Source organism: Rhinoderma darwinii, chromosome 5 (assembly GCF_050947455.1).
Source record: "Rhinoderma darwinii isolate aRhiDar2 chromosome 5, aRhiDar2.hap1, whole genome shotgun sequence".
In the NCBI taxonomy this organism is placed as follows: domain Eukaryota; kingdom Metazoa; phylum Chordata; class Amphibia; order Anura; family Rhinodermatidae; genus Rhinoderma; species Rhinoderma darwinii.
Genome location: NC_134691.1, coordinates 104742287 through 104763054, shown reverse-complemented (window position 1 = coordinate 104763054; position 20768 = coordinate 104742287). Strand labels below are relative to the sequence as shown.

The window sequence follows — 20768 nt, the reverse complement described above, 5'->3', positions numbered from 1 at the left end:
TCCTGACAGACCCTCATTTTTCAAATGTTTCACTTTATGTGGTAATAACTTTAGAGTGCTTTTATCTATCAAAGCGATTCTGAGATTGTTTTCTCGTGACACATTGGGCTTTATGTTAGTGGTAAAATTTGGTCGATACATTCAATATTTATTTTGTGAAAAACACCAAAATGTACAAACAAATTGCAAAAATTTGCATTTATATCTATTTAAATGTATCTGCTTGTAAGACAGATAGTAATACCACACAAGATAGTTGCTAATTAACATTTCCCATATGTCTACTTTAGATTGGCATCATTTTTTTTTAACATCGTTTTATTTTTCTAGGACGTTACAAGGCTTATAACTTTAGCAGAAATTTCTCACATTTTCAAGAAAATTTTAAAAGGCTATGTTTTCAGGGACCAGTTCAGTTCTGAAGTGGCTTTGATGGGCCCATACTTTACAAACCCCCATTTTAAAAATGGCACCCCTCAATGTATTGAAAACAGCCTTTAGAAAGTTTCTTAACCCTTTAGGGGTTTCAGAGGAAGTTAGCAAATTTGAGGTGAAATGTACAAATTTCATATTTTTTTTGCAGAAATCAATTTTTTATCAATTTTTTTCTGTAACACAGGAGGTTTTACCAGATTAATACAACTAAAATGCATTACCCAGATTCTGCAGTTTTTAGAAATATCCCACACGTCGCTAGTGTTCTAATAAACTGAAGCCCAAGCCTCAAAAGCAAAGAAGCACCTAGTCGATTTTGGGAACTTCTTTTTATTAGATTATATTTTAGGCACCATGTCAGGTTTGTAGGTGTCCTGTCATACCAAAAAAAAAACACCCAAAAAAATACCCCATTTTGGAAACTAGACCCCACAAGGAATTTATCTAGGTGTGTAGTGAGCATTTTGATCACAGGTGTTTCATAGATTTTATTAGACTTGGACTGTGAAAATGAAAAAATTATATTTTTTCCAATAAAACGTATCATTTTTTCATTTCCACAAGGTCTAAAGGAGAAAAAGCACCCCTACATTTGTAAAACAATTCTCCCGAGTACAGCAATACCCCATATGTGGCTGTTTGGACACAGGGCAGGACTTTTGGAGCTCAAATTTAGCTGGAATGGTTTGTGGATGCCACGTCGCATTTGCAGAGCTCTTGAGGGGCCAAAACAGTGGAAAGCCCCCACAAGTGACCCCATTTCAGAAACTACACCCCTAAATGAAATTATCTAGGGGTATAGTGAGCATTTTGACATCACAGTTTTTTTTGCAGAAATCATTGGAAATAGGCCGTGAAAATGAAAATCTAAATTTTTTCCATTAAAACGTAGGTTTAACTATTTTTTTTTCAATTCCACAAAAACTAAAGGAGAAAAAGCACCCCAACATTTATAAAGCAATTTCTCCCGAGTACGGCAATACCCCATATGTGGTCATAAACTGCTGTTTTGACACATGGTAGGGCTCAGAGGTGAAGGAGGGCCATTTGGCTTTTGGAGTGGTTTCTGGGCGCCATGTCACATTTGCTGAGCCCGTGTAGCACTAGTACAGTGGAAACACCCAAAAAGTGACTCCATTTGGGAAACTACACCCCTTGAGGAATGATCTAGGGGTATGGTAAGAATTTTGACCCCAAAGGTTTTTTGCTAAATTAATTAGAATTAAGTTGTGAAAATGAAAAATTTTATTTTTTTTTTGCCAATAGGATGTAGTTTTAGATCAACATTTTTGATCAAGGCATTTATCAGGGGGTGTAGTGAACATTTAGACCCCACACATGTTTTTCAGAAAGTAATACGCAGTGGATGATGCAAAGTGAAAATTGCAATTCTTCCATTGATAATGCCATTCAATATGTTTTGCCCAGCTTGTGCCACTGGAGAATCTTATACCATAAATTGTTAAGCGGGTTCTCCCAAGTATGGCAATGCCTTATATGTGGACGTAAACTGCTTTTTGGGCACACTGTAGAGCTTAGAAGGGTAGGGTCACCATTTGGAGCGTGGATTTCTCTTGATAGTAGTTGTTTTTGAGTATTACTGGTATTTCAGTTTATAATGTGGGGGCATATGTAATTTCTGCGGAGAACATCAAGGCATAATAAGAGAGTATAATAATGGAGTAAATAAAATGATACATAGATGTGTGATACGCTGTGAAGCAATCCATTATGCGCAGGCCAGTGTCACACTGATAAACGGTATCCCCTTTTTGTAACACTCTGCACCGGTTGGGGACTTTTCCTCCTTTGTAGTTTGGGAAATTTTGCTGGGAAAGTGTTACCCTGGTAGAATATGGGCACCCTCACTTCCAGCAGATGTGCTATGTCCTTTCCCTTCCTAATACCTAAATAACTAGAGCCCTGAAACTGATGGAATGGGCTGCACATCGGGATGTTTTTTCATCACCGCATTTCTAGTGCCATTACTATTTTTCAGTTGATGGAACTGTGTGAGGTAGTCATAAAAGTGTTGTTTTTTTTTGGAAGAGGAAGTGACCAAAAACAAACAATTCTGGAATTGTTTTTTATTGGGGTTTTTATTCGGCATTTACCGTATGCCATAAATTACATGTTAACTTTATTCAGCGGGTTGATACGATTGCGGCTATACCAAATTTACATCTTTTTTTTAATGTATTGCAGCTTTTGCACAATAAAATCACTTTTTAAAAAAAAATAATTTGACCCATAACTTTTATATATTTGTGTGGACAAAGCTGTGTCATGGATTTATTTTTTTTGCGGAACCGGCTGTCATTTTTATTGGTACTATTTTGAGGTAAATGTGACTTTTTGATCAATTTTTATTCAATTTTTTGGGAGGAAAAACAGCAATTCTGGCGTTGTTCTTCATATTTTTTTTACGGCGTTCAACGTGCGGGATAAATTACATAATAGGTTTATAGTTTTGGTCGTGGCGGACGTGGCAATACCATTTATGTATAGTTTTTTTTATTTTCCAATGATAAAAGACTTATTATGGGGAAAAAGGCAATTTTTGTTTTGATTTTATCTTTTATTTTTTTAATTTTCTTTATGACATTTTTATTTACTTTTTTTTTTTGTCCCACAAGGGGACTTGAAGTCCTGCACTTCTGATCGCTATTCTGATGCACTGCACTACATACGTAGTGTAGTGTATTAGAGCTGTCAGTTATACACTGACAGCAAGCCTATGAGGACCTGCCAGAGGCTTCCGTACAAGGCAAACATTGAAGCCATTGTTAGGCCTCAAGTTGCCATATCAACCATCGGCAAACCAGCGATTGCTTTGCTGAGGTACCAGTTGGCTAAAAAGCCCTCAGATGTTTCCCTCTCTGTTAAGTGTCGGCCTCCCTATTAAGCACAGCATCTGAGGGGTTAAATGGCCAGATCGGAGACTAACTCCAGTCCTGGCTGTTACAGCAGGGTGTCAGCTGTAACATACAGCTGACAACCGGCAGTGATGGTGCAGGCTCTGCTTCTGAACCCGCACTATCACCGCGACGTAACTGTACTGCGGTTTGTGGGAACCCTTCCTGACAGCGCCGTTTATATAAAGTGGATGTCGGGAAGGGGTTAAAGTACAGCAGCTCCCCACCCCTTTGCAGTCACTCGAAAGATTCGATTAGGGGATTGCCAAGTTTTGGCTCAAGTTTTGGAGCCAAATACAGAAGAGGACACAATAAAATAAAAGATCCATCAGTCTTTTCTTTATACCTTTACTTCCTTCTGGATCCACTTCTGCCTTTGTCTCAATAAACTGATCCAAAAACTGCCACAAGAACTGCATCAAAACTGTGTGGGTGATCCTGGCCTAAATGGAGCATTTGTGCTAATAGTGGTCTATTAGGGGATTGCTATTTATGAAATATTCTAATGGAAACTTTAAAGTGGCCCCAAATCAGTGCTTTACTAATGAAAAAATGTTTCTACAATTAAAAAAATTAACTGAAAAGAGATATATTGTATCTTTAAAAAAAAAAAGAAATAAAGTTTGAAACTCTTGTTGCTTGCATAGGTGCCCAGCTTGTGACAGTTTGTTACACCTATAAGCGCTTATAGGGAGAAAATGTCAATTGAAAGCAGAAGGGGTGGCAGGAGGGAGGCACAGCAGTGCATCTCATGAATACATCTGACTTTTTCACACAGTGCCAGCACAGAACTGTGCAGCAGCATTGCAAGTAATAAGGCCATAATTTCAATTGCCATATTTATATTATATTGCTATGCTCAGCGTCAGTCACTGGTATACCTTGTATAGAGGCAAAACAATGCGACTGCTATGGGGGAGCTCGGCACCTGACATAGAGCCATAGCATTTTTCTGTAACTGCCACTTGGGGAAGCTCTTTACAAATTTTTACAGATTTCATTGAGTTCAATAGTAGATGTATAAAAGTATTTGCACTAACCTCCCCCTAGAGGTGGCAGACAGAGTTTTATCATGTACTGTATAAAGGGAGCAGGGGATTTAAAGCTGTATGGGGGAGATTTATTAATGAATTTATACCGGTTGTCTGCTGTAAATACATTAAAAATATGGTGTTTAGACCAAGCGCCATTGTTTTGAAGCACCTGCGCCACTCTTTTCAGCATATGAATAAGGAAAGAAGTAGGTGAGGCTTCAGAGTTGTGCCAAGCACAAATTGTTTATTTAAAAAATTCTTTCACTTTTCTACTTAAAAAAGGGTTGGAAAACAATGCCAGGTCTGACCTGGCAATTTTACCCCAGCCATATTCATTAACAGGGTATGTACCCTGTTGACAAATTTGTCTCATGCTGCACAGAGGGACTCCCGCACAATGCTCACGCAGTGCTTCAGTATTAATAAAGTTTCCCCTTTGTCTGAAAGCTGGAGCTATGAATTTGTCTAAGCACTCACTGGGGGTGTGTTCCATACTATGTTTTGCTATACGGCCACATGATACACCTATTAAATGATGCCTTCTGGTAGGGCACCATTTTCCTACTGACAGGTTCCCTGTTACAGTCAGAATTGCAATTTGAGCGTTTCCCCAAAGGCTGCTGGAGTGTTCCGGGAGAGAGCGTGCGAATAAAACCGCAACCTCAAAATCATTACAACTCTGATCGACACTGTCTAAGGCGACCCTAAGGTGCTTGCCAGAGCCGACCGCAAGGTGGGATGGACTTTGCTGCTTAGGACACAGGTTGTCTTAGAAGAGTTCAGCAATGGATAGGTGGTGCAATGCAGACGAACCTGAGCAGGAAACCAGACAGCCAGGGTTTAAACAAAAAGTCCAAATGAGAAGGCAATTGGATATCCGGAATAGCAAAGGACAGAACCGGCCAGGAGCAGATAACCAAAAATCAGCAAACAAGGGGTTAACGAGAGACAAGCTGAGGTCAGTTGCCAAAAGGTCCAGAAGTCAGGAGTGCAGGGAATGTAAGAAGCTTGATCAGACACCAGAAGACAGGAAACTTCACAAGCACTGACAGGTGGCGGGGGCTGGGTATACATACTAATTCTACGCCTGAAGGCAGAAAGACAGACAAAAGAGATAGGCTCAAGGTAAAACAGACACGCCCAGAAGCCAGAACCATAGTCATGATAACCTTAAGGGGAGATTCACACGAGCGTTGCGTTTTTGCGCGCGCAAACAACGCGGCGTTTTGCGAGCGCAAAAACCATTTGACAGCTGCGTGTGTCATGCGTGTCTGATGCGCGGCTGCGTGATTTTCGCGCAGCCGGCATCATAGAGATGAGGCTTGTCGACGCCCGTCACTGTCCAAGGTGCTGAAAGAGCTAACTCTTTCAGCACCCTCGACAGTGAATGCCGAACACAACAGCGAAAAACCTGTAAAAAAAAAAGATAAAGTTCCTACTTACCGAGAACTTCCCGGCCGTTGCCTTGGTGACGCGTCCTTGGTGACGCGTCCTTGGTGACGCGCCTCTCTTGACATCGGGCCCCACCTCCCTGGATGACGCGGCAGTCCAAGTGACCGCTGCAGCCTGTGATTGGCTGCAGCCTGTGCTTGGCCTGTGATTGGCTGGAGCTGTCACTTGAACTGAAGTGTCATCCCGGGAGGTCGGACTGCAGGAAGGAGACAGGAGTAATCGGTAAGTTAGAACTTCGTTTTTTTACAGGTTCATGTATTTTGGGATCGCAAGTCACTGTCCATGGTGCTGAAACAGTTTAACTCTTTCAGCACCATGCACAGTGAATCTCTCCCGACGTCGCGGACCGGAAATTTTTTTGCCGGGTTCGGCCAAAACGAGTTTGGCCGAACCCGGTGAAGTTTGCCTCGGTTGTCGGGGTTCGCTCCTCGCAAAGACACTCCGTTTGGATGCTTGGAAACAGAAAAGCACGTGGTGCTTTTCTGTTTTCATTCATCCTTTTCACTGCTGTTGCGCGAATCACGCTCGTCCCACGGAAGTGCTTCCGTGTGGTGCGCGTGATTTTCACGCACCCATTGACTTCAATGGGTGCGTGATGCGCGAAATACGCAGAGTTATTGAACCTGTCGCGCTTTTTGCGCAGCAGACAAACGCTGCGCAAAAAGCACGGACTGTCTGTACTGCCCCATAGACTTGTATTGGTCCATGCGTGCCGCGTGAAAACCACGCAGCCCGCACGGACCGAATACACGCTCGTGTGAATCCCCCCTAAAGGTGTCGCTAGAAAAACATTTTTTTTTTTTTTTTAGTTAAACAGTTAGTGTATAGGTGATTAGACATTGTTCTAATTTTTTTATTTTTTTCACGAGTCAGGAAATATTATAAATTAGATTCTAATTTATAATATTTCCCAGCGCTGGTCACTAGATGGAGCAATTCCCTAAATTGCAGCATTGCATGTGGTAAAGCAACCACATTGCTTTATGCTGCAAAATTTGAGAAAACTCACTCGCTCTAGTGAGCTCTCAGAACCCCCCCCCCCTCCTTTATCCTGGCTAGTGCCGGGAGAAACGAAGGGATTGAACGGTCAAAGCTCCTACACTGTGTGTCGCCATTTTTTGAGCTAACACACAGTGTAGTAGGTTAACATACAGTAGTAAACACACACTAAAACACGAACATACATAGAAATAACTTACCTGCTCCTGCCGCCGCCGCTCCCTCCGGTCCATCCGCTCCGTCTGCTACCGCCGCTCCAAGTGCACAAGTCCGGAAGCCGCGACCGGAAGTAGTAATCTTACTGTCCGGCCGCGACTTCCGGTCCACAGGAAAATGGCGCCGGACGTCGCACATTTCAACTTGGACTGTGTGGGAGCGGCGCATGCGCCGTTCCCACACAGACGGCGTACAGCATAGTGGATGGAACGGTCCCCGTTCGCATTCACTATGGGACTGTAGCTGCCGTATTCCATGTCTGTATGTGTCGTTAATCGACACATACAGAAATGGAAAAAAAAATGTCAGCCCCCATAGGGAAGAAAAAGTGAAAAAATAAAAAAAAGTAAAACACAAACACACAAATAAATACAAAAATGTTTAATAACACACTAAAGTCAAATTGATATAACAATTTTTTTTTCGTGACACTGGTCCTTTAAGGGGACAGGCGTTTTCCTGACATTCCCTTTAGAGAATGAAGGAAAGTGTCAGTGCCCATAACACCGAATCCGATTATTGATTTAACTTTCTAACTTGCTCTGGAAAAATAAGTCTTTAATTTATGAATCAATAATATTTTAAATAGAACCTGTTGGAAAATTCACCTTTTTTTTTGTTGCTTTTTTAGAATTGTTAGAACAGTGTTTATGCATGACATTCATCTTATGGCAATACTACTAACTGACCATGGCTTGAAAGAATATCATACATATTTGTTAAATACAAATAGTTTTATAAAATAGTTTCATAACAAATAATAGCATTATAAACAAGTATGCATTTAAACACCAAAATAATGTTTCTGTAGATGATGTAGTTATAGAATCGATTGGAACCCTGACTAAAAGCAGACCACATACATTATACATAGATTATTCTGACACCACACAAGCAGATAAAGGGATGGTCACTCATTACATCCCCAACATTTGTTGGACGCATTAAAGTTCACTAATCTCTGGTCTAATCTCTGGTATTAAGATGTTAACATTTTTTGTCTAAATTATTATAGTCAGCTCTTTTTTTTTTCTCTAACATCAAATTGGCAGAAGCCAGGACATGATCTCACAGAAGGACTGCATTATCCCTGAAAGCAACTATAAAAAGCCCAATAACATGTACATCAGCTAAAGCTTTGTCTTTTTTTCCAGTTGTAGAGAGAATGGATGGTGTTTCAGATGACATAGATAAGTCACACAGAGGTTACAATACTAAGATCTCGGAGGTGGAGCAGAACCTGAAGAAACTAGGTAAATCCTAATGTTATTACTGCCTATGCTGCACCTGCTGCATCATTTTTAGGTATTATCCCTTATTTGATAGGTTGCCTCATCAAGGCAACCCCGTTCCATTAGCGCATATGGACATTATATCAGCTGATCACCGAGACGGCCGCAATTTAAAGGGGTTGTCTTCATGAAATATATAATATAAAGCCATTAGTCAAAGATCTTCCTCCACTTAAAATCTGCAAACTTCCCCCACCTCACATACTAAGCTAAGATGTGCGTTGTGTGACAGGCTTTCCAAACTGGAAAGCTTGTTGTCACCAGTGATTTTCTTTTTAGCAGGCAAGGGATACTAGGGAAAATGTACTAAACAAAGTATATCACAATTCCATCGTAAATTGTGCCAAAAAAAAAGTGTACATTATGTTTTATGTGTTTTAGACACTTTTATGACTACCTCAACAGTTTTGATAAGTCTAAGGGGCATGGCTTGGAAGATTCATAAAATTTAGGATGTGTGCCATTTTTAGTGCACAATTTTGATGTAAGGAAGAGAAATATGTTTGATATACCCAGTTAGTTGCACCAAACGTATTATATTAAGCACACCATTTTCTCAAACTCAGAATTTCATGCACCTTTATGACAATATTCATGAATCTCCCCCAATGTTTTGTTAGGTACAGAAAATCATTGGTGACCATCAGCTCACCAATTTGGGCACCTTGCCAAACAGTTATTTATTTATATACAGAAGTACAAAAAAATCGAGGCACACACAGCTAGTGGCAATAAAACTTATTTTATTCATCAAAATCTTGGTCTGTGTGATGTGGGATAAGCCTACGGCCGTTTCTCGCTACACACGCTTTTTCGCCTTGAAAAAGCGTGTGTAGCGCGAAACGGCCGTAGGTTTATCCCACATGACACAGACCAAGATTTTGATGAATAAAATAAGTTTTGCCTCTGTTTTTTTTTACTTCTCTATTCAGATACCAGTACTGTACTTGTCGATGAGCACTACGTTGACAAAATACAAAGCCGACTCCACATTATAGCCAGAAGAATAATCTCCTCGCATGTGGACATTGTGTCTGAATTTGGTCAGTGCCAGCCCATTCCTTTCTCCCTCTTTGAGTTATTTATTTATGTTACTTATACAGTGTCCACAGAAACCGCAGCGCTGTACAGAAGTTGTCATCACTCACTGTCCCCAGTAGGGCTCACAATTTAAGTTCCCTATTTGTATGTTTTTGGAGTGTGGGAGGAAACTGGAGTACCCAGAGTGATCCCATGCAAACAGTTCCCCATATCTCAGCTTTCTGGGTGTCTGTTAGTGTAACTTGGGGATTTTGAGAGACTATAGCTGTACACTGATCTGATTTTCACCTTGCATGATTGGTTTCAAACTGCAAACTGATGGTTCAGGATCAAGTGCTGACAAAATCTGTGTTATGTAACAATCCGGCTGTTATGTCCATTTCTTCTGTTTTTCCATCCATATGCATATGATTTTCTTGGATGTGGAATTTGTCTCTGGAGAATTGTTTTAGCATTTTGTCAGGGTGATTGAAAAGCATTTCAGAATGAGTCACTGAAACAAGACCTCAATTTATGGTAGAGGAGAAAAATTTATGATAATATTGCCAATTTGACAGTGTATCACTTTCTAGCATATGGTATATATTTTACAGATGATCAAGCTGGAGAAAAGTCAATCAACACTAACACAGAACTCTCGGGTGTAAGGTCAGATATCTTAGCCATTCGTCAACAACTACGTGAGATCACCGAAAAAAGTAGCAGAAACAAAGATACCCTGGAGAAACTACAAGAAGCTAGTGGCCTTATGGATGCAAAACAAAGCCAAATGAAAAGTTCCTTAGACAATAACTCCCTGATGATCAATGGAGTCAATCAAACATTACAGGTATATAACAGTTATGTTTCCAGTTTACAGCAGGACACCAGCAGTCTGCAGGCAAATCTTCAAAGCCAAATGCAGACAAGCAACATACTCACTATGAATATAAGTAACTTAAACTTGACGCAGACCCAACAAAGGACAGTTATAAGTACTTTGCAGAGGTCTGTGGATGATACCAGCCAAGCTATTCAACGTATCAAGAATGATTTTCAAAGCCTTCAACAAGCTGTTCTTCAAACTCGGAAAGATACAGACTGGTTGAAAGATAGAGTCCAGAACCTACAAAACATTGCAACTAATAACTCAGCACTTGTCAAGGCCAACAATGAGACTGTAGAAGAAATGAGCAACCAGCTCAACAGTCTTGGTATCCAGATTGAGAACATTACTTTTACTGCACAAACAAATGAACAAAACTTGAAGGATCTTCAGGATTATCATAAAGACTATGAGAATAGGACAAATGTCAAATTCAACTATTTGGAAGAGCGTTTCCAGAAATTTGAGGAAGACATAGTAGGTATTATTACCAATATTAGCTACACTGCTCATCATCTAAGGACGCTGACTAGCAATCTCAATGATGTAAGAACAACTTGCACCGATACGCTGAGTAAGCACACAGAAGATTTAACTCAGCTGAATAACTCTATCGCCAATATTCAGCTAGACACCTCTTCCCTCAGTACTCAACAGGATATAATGAGACAAAGACTAGATAACGAAGTATCCAATTTATCAATTATCATGGAGGAAATGAAGTTGGTGGACTCAAATCATGGACAACTAATAAAGAATTTCACAATTTTGCAAGGTAGGATCATATTTACTTTCTTTTAGACAAATATCTTAACGTGTAGCTGACATCATTTTATCAAGATTGGCTGTTGGAAAAAAAAAAGAATTCTGAAACAGGTCCTTGCTACAATAGTGGTGATCAGCACTTTAATAGTTTTATAATGTGTTTTGGGAATTTACTTAGTTATGAAATTCAGTAAAAATATTAAGAAGGCATGCAATGAGCAGCTGCGATTATAGTCAACCATGTCAGTATGGAAGGTAATTGTCAGAAGAGAAAAATAGAAGCACCAAATCAGTCAACAGTATATAATCCGCTAAACCACTAAATTCCATCATGCGGTGACCATAGCAGAGGTAATTTTTTTTAATGCCAGTGTAAAGGATCTGCCAGGCACAGCTTCGGGGTCAACGCCCATAGATAATCAGTCTGCACCTGCTTCTATGTCTGTGAGACTGACTCCATCTTCCACCACTCAGGATGGCAGGCTTAGGAGTGGGAGAACCTATCACAGCCTGGCCAGACGGAGCTAGCTCCCGCCCTCTGTCTATTTATACCGGCCTTTCCTGTTCCTCCTTGCTTGTGATTCTTCTCGTTTGGTTTCCTGGCCCTGCTGCAGCTTCTTGTACTATTGTCCTTGCTTCATATTGATCCCGGCTTGCTGACTACTCTCCTGCTATGCGTTCGGTACCTCGTACACTCCTGGTTTGACTCGGCTTGTTCACTACTCTCCTGCTCTGCGTTTGGTACCTCGTACACTCCTGGTTTGACTCGGCTTGTTCACTACTCTCCTGCTCTGCGTTTGGCACCTCGTACTCTCCTGGTTTGACTCGGCTTGTTCACTTCTCTTGTTGCTCACGGTGTTGCCGTGGGCAACTGCCCCTTTCTCCCCCTAGCTCTGTGTACCCTTGTCTGTTTGTCTGTCGTGCACTTATTGAGCGTAGGGACCGTCGCCCAGTTGTACCCCGTCGCCTAGGGCGGGTCGTTGCAAGTAGGCAAGGACTGAGTGGCGGGTAAATTAGGGCTCACTTGTCTGTCTCCCCACCCCCGTCATTACAGCCAGGCAAACAATTACAGTCTGAGAGTTCCTTTATATGTTTCATTCTAGCTCCACAGAGTACTATCGTAAACTATGTCTGAATGCTCATAGTCTTATGAAGAGCACACCTGAAAATGAATAAAACAACATATTGGAAAAATGTTACCCTGGTGGTGCAATAGTTTCTTATTCCCAGTTTAAATAAACACAAAAGTCAGTCCATTTCCAAGCTACTATAGCATTTTATGTCACAATCCCTTAATGACCGCCAATAAGCTTTTTTTTACAGCAGTGAATAGGGGAAATATGCCACACTACCGCCTTATCACGGAATTGTGTCAAAAGCCTGGCATGGGTGTCCCATCCCGGATAGAGCGAGTACCGGGCTGTCTAATGCGTTAGCTACGATCCTAAATGTTGAACCTTACATGCCACGGTCAATAGCAACTGCGGAATATGAGATGTTTCAAAGAGAGGGGACTTCCTCTGTCTCCCAAATGGCATTCCCTAGGCGCGATCGCAGTGTGCTGGTGGTTTACATGGCAGCCAGGGGTCTAACAAAGGCCGCCAGATCTGTCAACAGTGTACGCCTATTAGGCCCTGCCAAAGGACGGGCCTAATAGAATGCCTGTCGATTTTAAGCTTACATGCATAATACACTGCAATACAGAAGTATTGCAGTGTATTATAAAATAGATCAAACAATCACATAGTGAAGTCCCTTAGTGGGATTAAGAGAAAGTAAAAAATATTTAAAAAGTTTATATTAAAAAAAATGAAAGACCCAAGTAAGAAAAGAAAAAAATACATTTTTCCCCTTACAAAATCTTTAAAAATAAATAAAAAAAACTACACATAATTGGTATCGCCATGTCTGTAACAACCCAAACGATAAAACTATTAACCTGCACAGTGAACGACGTAAAACATAAAATAAAAAACAATGACAGAATTGCTGTTTTCTGTACATTCTGCCTTCCAAAAATTGCAATTAAAAGCAATCAAAAAGTAGTATGTACCACAAAATGAAGTCATCCCACAAAAATTGAGCCCCATACAGCTTCATCAGCAGAAAAAGAAAATTTTTTATGGCTCTTAGAATATGGCGACACAAAAACAAATACTTTTAAAAAAAAAACAAGTGTTATTACCTTGCAAAAGTAGTAAAACATAAAATAAAAACTGTATAAATTTTGAAAAATAAAGTTATTATGTTATTTATACCAGACGGTAAAGAGCTTAAATTTAAGATGCAACAGACTGGTGGAATTGCTGGTTTAATGATGCCATTAAAACCGACAACTCTTTATGAAAAAGACAAGCCCTCACATGGCTATGTATGGGAAAATAAAAATGGTATGGGTCTTGAAATGTGACTGAAAAAAACAGAAAAAAACGCTGTTCACCAGGGTTATTCCAAATACAGACATTTATATAATAATCACAGGATATGCTATAAATGTGATAGTTTGAATCCCAGAGGTGGGGCCTACACTTATCAGGAGAAATAGGGTCCCATAACCCCCATTTGACAACACAAAGTGGCCGTTGTCAGCGGCACATGGGAAGAGACAAAGTGGAGACCTGTCTGTGCATCTGCAAAGCTTTCTATTGAAGTCTATGGGAATTATGGATATATATTGCGTGAATATGCCATAAGCATTTCTAGTAAGAAAAATGCTATTAGTTTATTACTCTGTAGTAGTGTAGTATCTTAAATGGATTGTTCCATTGTCAACATTTTCATTCCCCAGAAATAAAAAAGAAAACAAAAAAGAAAAGGTAAGGCCTCATGCACACGGCCGTGCCCGTAATCACGTAACTAAGGACAGCCACATTTTCGGCCCGTGCTCTCCTATAAAGTATGGGAGCACGGTCCATAAAAAGCAAAAGATAGGACGTGTCCTATCTTTTGCAGAGCCTTTCTACAGGCCGGACACCTGCCCGCAAATATACGGGAAGGTGTCCGTAGTCAATGGAAATGAATGGGTTTGTAATTGCGGTCGTGTGCATGGGGCCTCATACAGTACTTCTCTGCTTTATCTCTACAAATACAGTATATTTAGTTGTGTTAATTTTAAATATTTTTAACATTTATAATTAAGTGGATTTCCTATAAACTTCTATATATTGGTAAATCAGAAGTTAGAGCAATATACAAAGTGATGATTATGTTTGTTTTAATTACAGACATATTGGCATTTTCTATCCAGTTGTAGCGGCCGTTTTTTTAAAAGTGACAAAAGGAAGTGCAGTCAAACTATGAATAATCTTCTCAGCATTTGATGCTAAAATTGGAACTATCTTTAGCAACTCGTTTTATTTAACTCAATGCAAGAAAATGTAATTAACAGTTTTTACAGATGCAAGAAAAATGCAAACATTACATTCGTTGCATGTTTGATCATTACATATATCAAAGATAGTGCACATAGGACAAGGCATCACATAATGATAATCACCTACGCATCAAAGGAATACATATCATCCAGATAATAGCCAGACAGAGAGATTGACATCGTATATACCGTCAATATCAATGACCAGCAGTATAGGAAGATAATTGCGATTGTAGGGTCTCCGGGGAGAAAAGCATCAAGGGAGAAGTACGTACACCACAGACTGCATGGGGCATCAAATAGCTCCAGGCTCCACCAAATCGCAGCAATATAAATCCAATAGAGTATTTGCCACTGCATCAGTTGGAAAAATGTTGTCCTTTATTGCATTACAATTCAGACATATAGCCTTTCTCGAGCCTATATAACCCCTCCACCACGTACACAGGATTATATACCCATTAGAATTGCAATAAATGCAGACAAACCACGCCCCTTTTTTGCCATCACAACATATAAAAAGGTACAAAACTACACTAAATGTATGTATATTAACCCCTTAAAGTCCAACCCATTTATAGTTTGTTTTTTTAGTTTTTCACTCCCCATCTTCCAAAAGCCATAACTTTTTTATTTTTTCGTCAACATAGCCGTTTGAGGGCTTATTTTTTGAGAAACAAGTTGCATTTTTTCATCGCACCATTTAATGTACCATATAATGTACTGTGAAATGGAAAAAATAATACTTGTGGGGTAAAATGATCAAAAAACAGCGCCATTTTTGGGGGCTTTTGTTTTTACGGCGTTCATTGTTCCGTAAAAACTACATGTTCACTTTATTCTATAGGTTGATATGATTATGGCGATACCAAATTTAATTTTTTAATTAATTATACAAGTGATAATCATAAAAACAATTTGTTAAGATAACAAAACTTTGTCGCCATATTCAGAGAGCCATAACTTTTTTATTTCTCTATCGATTGAGCAGTGTGAGGGCTTATTTTTTCCGGGGGGCGAGCTGTAGTTTTTAAAGGTACCATTTTGGTGTACATGCGAATTTTTGATCACTTTTTATTCCGTTTTGAGAGGGAGCTAAGGTGACCAAAAAAAACCAGCAATTTTGGCATTTTCCCCCAAAAAATTGCCACGTTTACCGAGCAGGTTAAATAAGGTTAGATTGCAATAGTTCGGACTTTTACAGACGCGGCAATACCAGTTATGTTAACTTCTATTTTATTTACCAGTTATGTTAACTTTTATTTTAGTTAACATTACTTTCGTGGAAAAAATGGGAAAAGGTATATTTTTCTTCTAATATTTGATGTATTTTTGGTACACTTTTGAAAACACTTTTGGACACGCTCTTTTGTGTAAAAACACATGTATAAAGTTACACACTTTAAAATATACATAAAAACCTACTTTGAGATGTGATCCCAGTTGTATGACAAACGAGCGGCACATAAGTAGTTAACCCAATTGAGTATAAACATTGCTGAATAAATCCCTTTGGTGGAAAACATTCAGACCCCTAGATTCATCAAGCATCTTCTGATCTCTATTTATTATATATCTGAATTCCGATAACATGATCCGTTAAAAGGGAATAATTATATTGCAAGGCAACAAAAATAAACGAATGGCATCTATAACCTACCAGTATAGTGCTTCTCATAAGGTCTCCCTATTTAGTCAACACTTCCAAGTCACGTGATGCGTCAAAAGCATCATGTCGTCATGATGCATCAACATTAAGCAACCGATCAGAGAGCACCATTAGTAACTAGTCAACTACAGACGCTGTACACTCGGCATAGTACTGTCCCACTTAGTTTGCAGCCTGAGATGTCAGTGCTGCATTCTAGCGCTGTATATCAACATCTGAAAGGCCCAAATCTATTGCACATGTGCCTCTATATACCGAATCTAACAGGGACTGTAGTTTTTTGGACGATGACCATCGGCAGCCAAATATTTTTTTACCTACGTTAAGGTTTAAATGTAACAATAATATTTATTTTTTTCTGAAAAAAAAAAATTAGTGGGGACATAGTGAGGAGATTATCTCCACCTACGACCCTGGCTAGATAGCATTATCCTGTAACAAAGAACAAAACCCACAGCAGTTAATCGTACTCTTAGCATTCTAACAATAAATGCCCTAAATGTACTTGGAATCCTTCAATAACGGCTTTTAAAGGGCCGAGCATTATTAGTCATAGCTTGATAAAAGCAAATTTTTCAGACAGCCATTTTCTGAATGACTTGTCGATCATGGTTGGTTCTGGATGACAACGCCATAAGTTAAAATGACAAACTACCGATATCTGTCTTGATTTTTGGCCTGGTCTAGGCTTCTATTGGTTAGGATGCAGATCTGTCGTTTGTGAATGACTTTCCAACTTCTGCACCTGACAACGACCGTTAAAATTACACATGGCAAATCAACTTTATCTGACTTTGGTCGGTGCGTGTCACGCTCATTTGTGTCATGAGAAGGCATCGGCAATCAGCAGAAAATGGTCTAAATGTTCTAAATCTCTGTTGTATGGTCAGCTTTAGAGAGAATAAGTCCACTTGAAGCTGACAGTAGAGTGGATCACTTGCTGATAATAACTTTTTTTTTTACATTTCTGTGTACAATAATAACAGCAGAGTATATATAAGTTAAGATGACCTTGGTTCCCTTTATCTGAAGTTTGGGCTCTTTGAGTGATTTCCATTGTTGGGCCAGATTGCAGAGTCTGAAATGCATTATGGTTTGAAGGGTGTGTATTTCTGAAAAGGTAGGATAGGTATTTGGTTGCGTTTGATTCACTACAAACAAAAAGTACGAGAATTCTGAAAATCATTGACTTTATATTCAGTAGAAAAGTTTGCAACTGTGGATACGTATGTGCTACTGAGTGCAGCTACGACTGTTGACATTCCAGTTTTGGCGCTGCTATTTTTTGTTCCCCACAAATTTTATGAAGCCTCACACAACAGCTTTGGGTATGTGAAAAGTAGATATTTACACAGTCCTACAAAACAGTAATTAGAAATCTGACCATAAAGTTGCACTTTTCTACTGCTCTTTTCTAGTTAGGGTTTTTGTACTTTGCTTCTTGATTATATTTGTAGATTATAGGTGGATAATTGTTTTGTTTTTTTACAGGGCCACCGGGTCCTAGAGGACAAAAAGGCGAAAGAGGACCCCTTGGTCCCATGGGACCCATTGGACCAAAGGGACAAACTGGAGATAAAGGAGAACCAGGGTTGCCTGGACCTGCTGGTGAAAAGGGTATCCTAGGACCAATTGGGCCTCCAGGAGAAAAGGGATCAAGAGGCTCAAAAGGCCCACAAGGAAATAAAGGGCAACGGGGCTCACCAGGAAGAAGTGGTGAACCAGGACCTAAAGGCGATCCAGGTTCACCAGGCCCACCTGGAACAAATGGACCACTTGGGCCCCCTGGCCCTCCAGGCTCACCAGGAATTCAAGGGATCATTGGGGAACCTGGTATGCCTGGTATTAGAGGGGCACCGGGCCCAGCAGGCAAACCAGGATTATCGGGTTTGCCAGGACCTAGGGGACCACCTGGACCTCCTGGAGATGCTGCAACATTACTATCATTACATGATATCTCACCTTCAGTGCCAGGTAAATGAAAAGCACTTATAGAAAAATAATTACAATTCTAAATATAATGTTGAGTAACTAATAGCAAATACCTTTTTTTCTTATCTTGTACAGATCTTGAGTTACTTCATATCTTATACTCCTGTCATATCTCATGATCTCAACACTCTATTCAATAACTAGGTTGTTCATTATTTATAGGGACCACAGCGTTGTGTTGTATTGTAGTGTGTTCAAGAGGCTCTGTCACCACATTATAAGTGCCCTATCTTCTACATAATGTGATCGGCGCTGTAATGTAGATGGCAGCAGTGCTTTTTTTATTTAGAAAAACAATAATTTTTGACGGAGTTATGACCTATTTTAGCTTTATGCTACTGAGTTTCTTAATGGACAACTGGGCGTGTTTTACTTTTTGACCAAGTGGGCGTTGTGGAGAGAAGTATATGACGCTGATCAATCAGCGTAATACACTTCTCTCCATTCATTTACACTTCACATAGCGATAGAGCTATAGCGCTATGTGCAGCCACATACACACACACTAACGTTACTGCAGTGTCCTGACAATGAATATACATTACCTCCAGCCAGGACGTGATGTCTATTCAGAATCCTGACACTTCGCTAACGTTTCTGTGAGATTTACAGCAAGGCAAGCGTAATCTCACGAGAGTACGCTGTAAACTGTAATTTAAAAGGACACTGCTGTAACGTTAGTGTTTGTGTATGTGGCTGCACATAGCGATATAGCTATATCGCTATGTGCTGTGTAAATGAATGGGGAGAAGTGTATGACGCTGATTGGTCACTGATTGGTTAGCGTCATACACTTCTCTCCACAACGCCCACTTGGCCAAAAAGTAAAACACGCCCAGTTGTCCATTAAGAAACTCATTAGCATAAAGCTAAAATAGGTCATAACTCCGTCAAAAATGATTGTTTTTCTTAATAAAAAAACACTGCTGTGATCTACATTACAGCACCGATCATATCATGTACAATATAGGGCACTTATAATGTGGTGACAGAGCCTCTTTAAGTATTGTTGTGCTTGTGTAAAGTAGTCTGATGTAGATAAAAAAATAACTCCCACCGTCCAATGCAGTCGTTTTATTATAGAGTTTTAACTAGGTGTCTGGGGTGTTTATCAGTAGAGTGCTGGCAGTTTACTACCTGGTTAGATAACCCACTTTGTAACCTATCTATCTAAGTGTATACTTCAGAAACTGACTTTTTATTTAAATCAAATTTTTATTCTAAACATATTTTAAAATGTATTTCTTGTTCTACTTTTTATATGACTATCATAAAAAAAAGAATCTTGACATTTTCCAGTTTTCAAACAGACCACTATAGCACACACAATAGGATGATGCTTTCTGAAGCTCACTTGTCATCTTTGCTGTATAGATTGTAGCAAAATGACCAGAGTCATCTCATTATCATTAGATTGTGGGCTCTGTATGGATCTCCCCTGTCTCTGGGGGAGGGAGCTGTACTCCACCACTTCCTGGAGACTGTAATAATCTATGATATTTCTCTGTTACTTAACTCTCATTCCTTTTAGTTTCCAAAACAAAAATACACACACCCTACTGCACGGTCTATACAGACAATACAGGAAGTAAGAATGTGTCCCCCAGGGGAGGGAGATTAATTCTCTTCTACATACTAATATCTAATTAATGAAGCTAAAATTAATACATAGGACATTTCCTTTAAGGGTAAGACTCCACAGAGCGGCATTAACCAGGCCGTGATGCGCCCGAAATCCAGCTTCTTAATGCCCGCGCAGTGCTGCTGGTAAAACTGCTGGTTACCTGTACAATCGTACAGATACTAATGAAAAGACTCTTATGGTCGTACAATTTTACAAGTAACCAGCAGTTTTACCTGCAACACTGCACGGCCATTAACAAGCAATTTGAGACTTCCGGTTCCGGCGCTGCCATGCGAGGAGAGTGAAAAAGAGCTCTCCAGACCTACGATACCCAAATCGACTGACATAGCCAGCACAACTAGTGTATCGATCGGGGAACGATAGACATCTCACCGGCAGACTACGCTGAATGTGGAGGGAGAGTCCCGACAGCATCGCTGCAGCCATAGCAACTCCCGAGGTACCTTCGCTGTGAGACGGCACGGACGCCATTAAAGGCCCCATACCCCAAACGGTATCAGCCGAGGAGAGGCTGAGGAGAGGCACGGAAACCAGAAGGGCACGGCAAGGGAAGCAATAAAGTTATCGGGACACCGCGGATTACACATTTTGGCGCCAAAACTCCCGGAACAGCACAGAGGAGAGAGGACACGCCATTTTGCAGGTTTGTGTGGAAGGGACCACTCACACACAGACAGGACTTTGACAACGAGAAACACGCTGACTTACCTTGAATAGACGTAGAAGTTGGCACAGAGACATCCATAGTGAAGCACTTATCGTGATGCCGCCGGTCACCAGGAAAGACAGGCAGACAGTGAATCGCCCATCGTCAGAACAGGAGGACGAAATGTCGGACGGGGAAGGGGGAGGGGAACCCTCGACCTTGATGAAGATAGACTACAAAAGACTGGCCATAGAAGTGGCTAAGCGCATTACGCCTGATATACAGGACACCCTAGCCAGTACCATATCAGACTCCTTGAAAGAGATGCAGGCGGATATTATGCAACATGGTACACGACTAGACGAGGTGGAACAGCGAATCTCGATGCTGGAGGATGAAGCAGCAGAGGCACATGGCACCCTGCAAGAG

At 40.3% G+C, this 20768-nt stretch overlaps 1 protein-coding gene across 1 annotated transcript in view; it reads left to right on the top strand.

Moving 5' to 3' along the window:
- The window catches only part of COLEC12 (collectin subfamily member 12), a 156303-nt gene that overhangs the window by 112806 nt on the left and 22729 nt on the right, over positions 1-20768 (top strand). Inside the window, exons 4-6 of the mRNA XM_075828351.1 lie at positions 8206-8304; positions 9978-11024; positions 17548-18030. Coding sequence (XP_075684466.1) covers positions 8206-8304; positions 9978-11024; positions 17548-18030 — 1629 coding nt within the window. The remainder of the gene's footprint in view (positions 1-8205; positions 8305-9977; positions 11025-17547; positions 18031-20768) is intronic.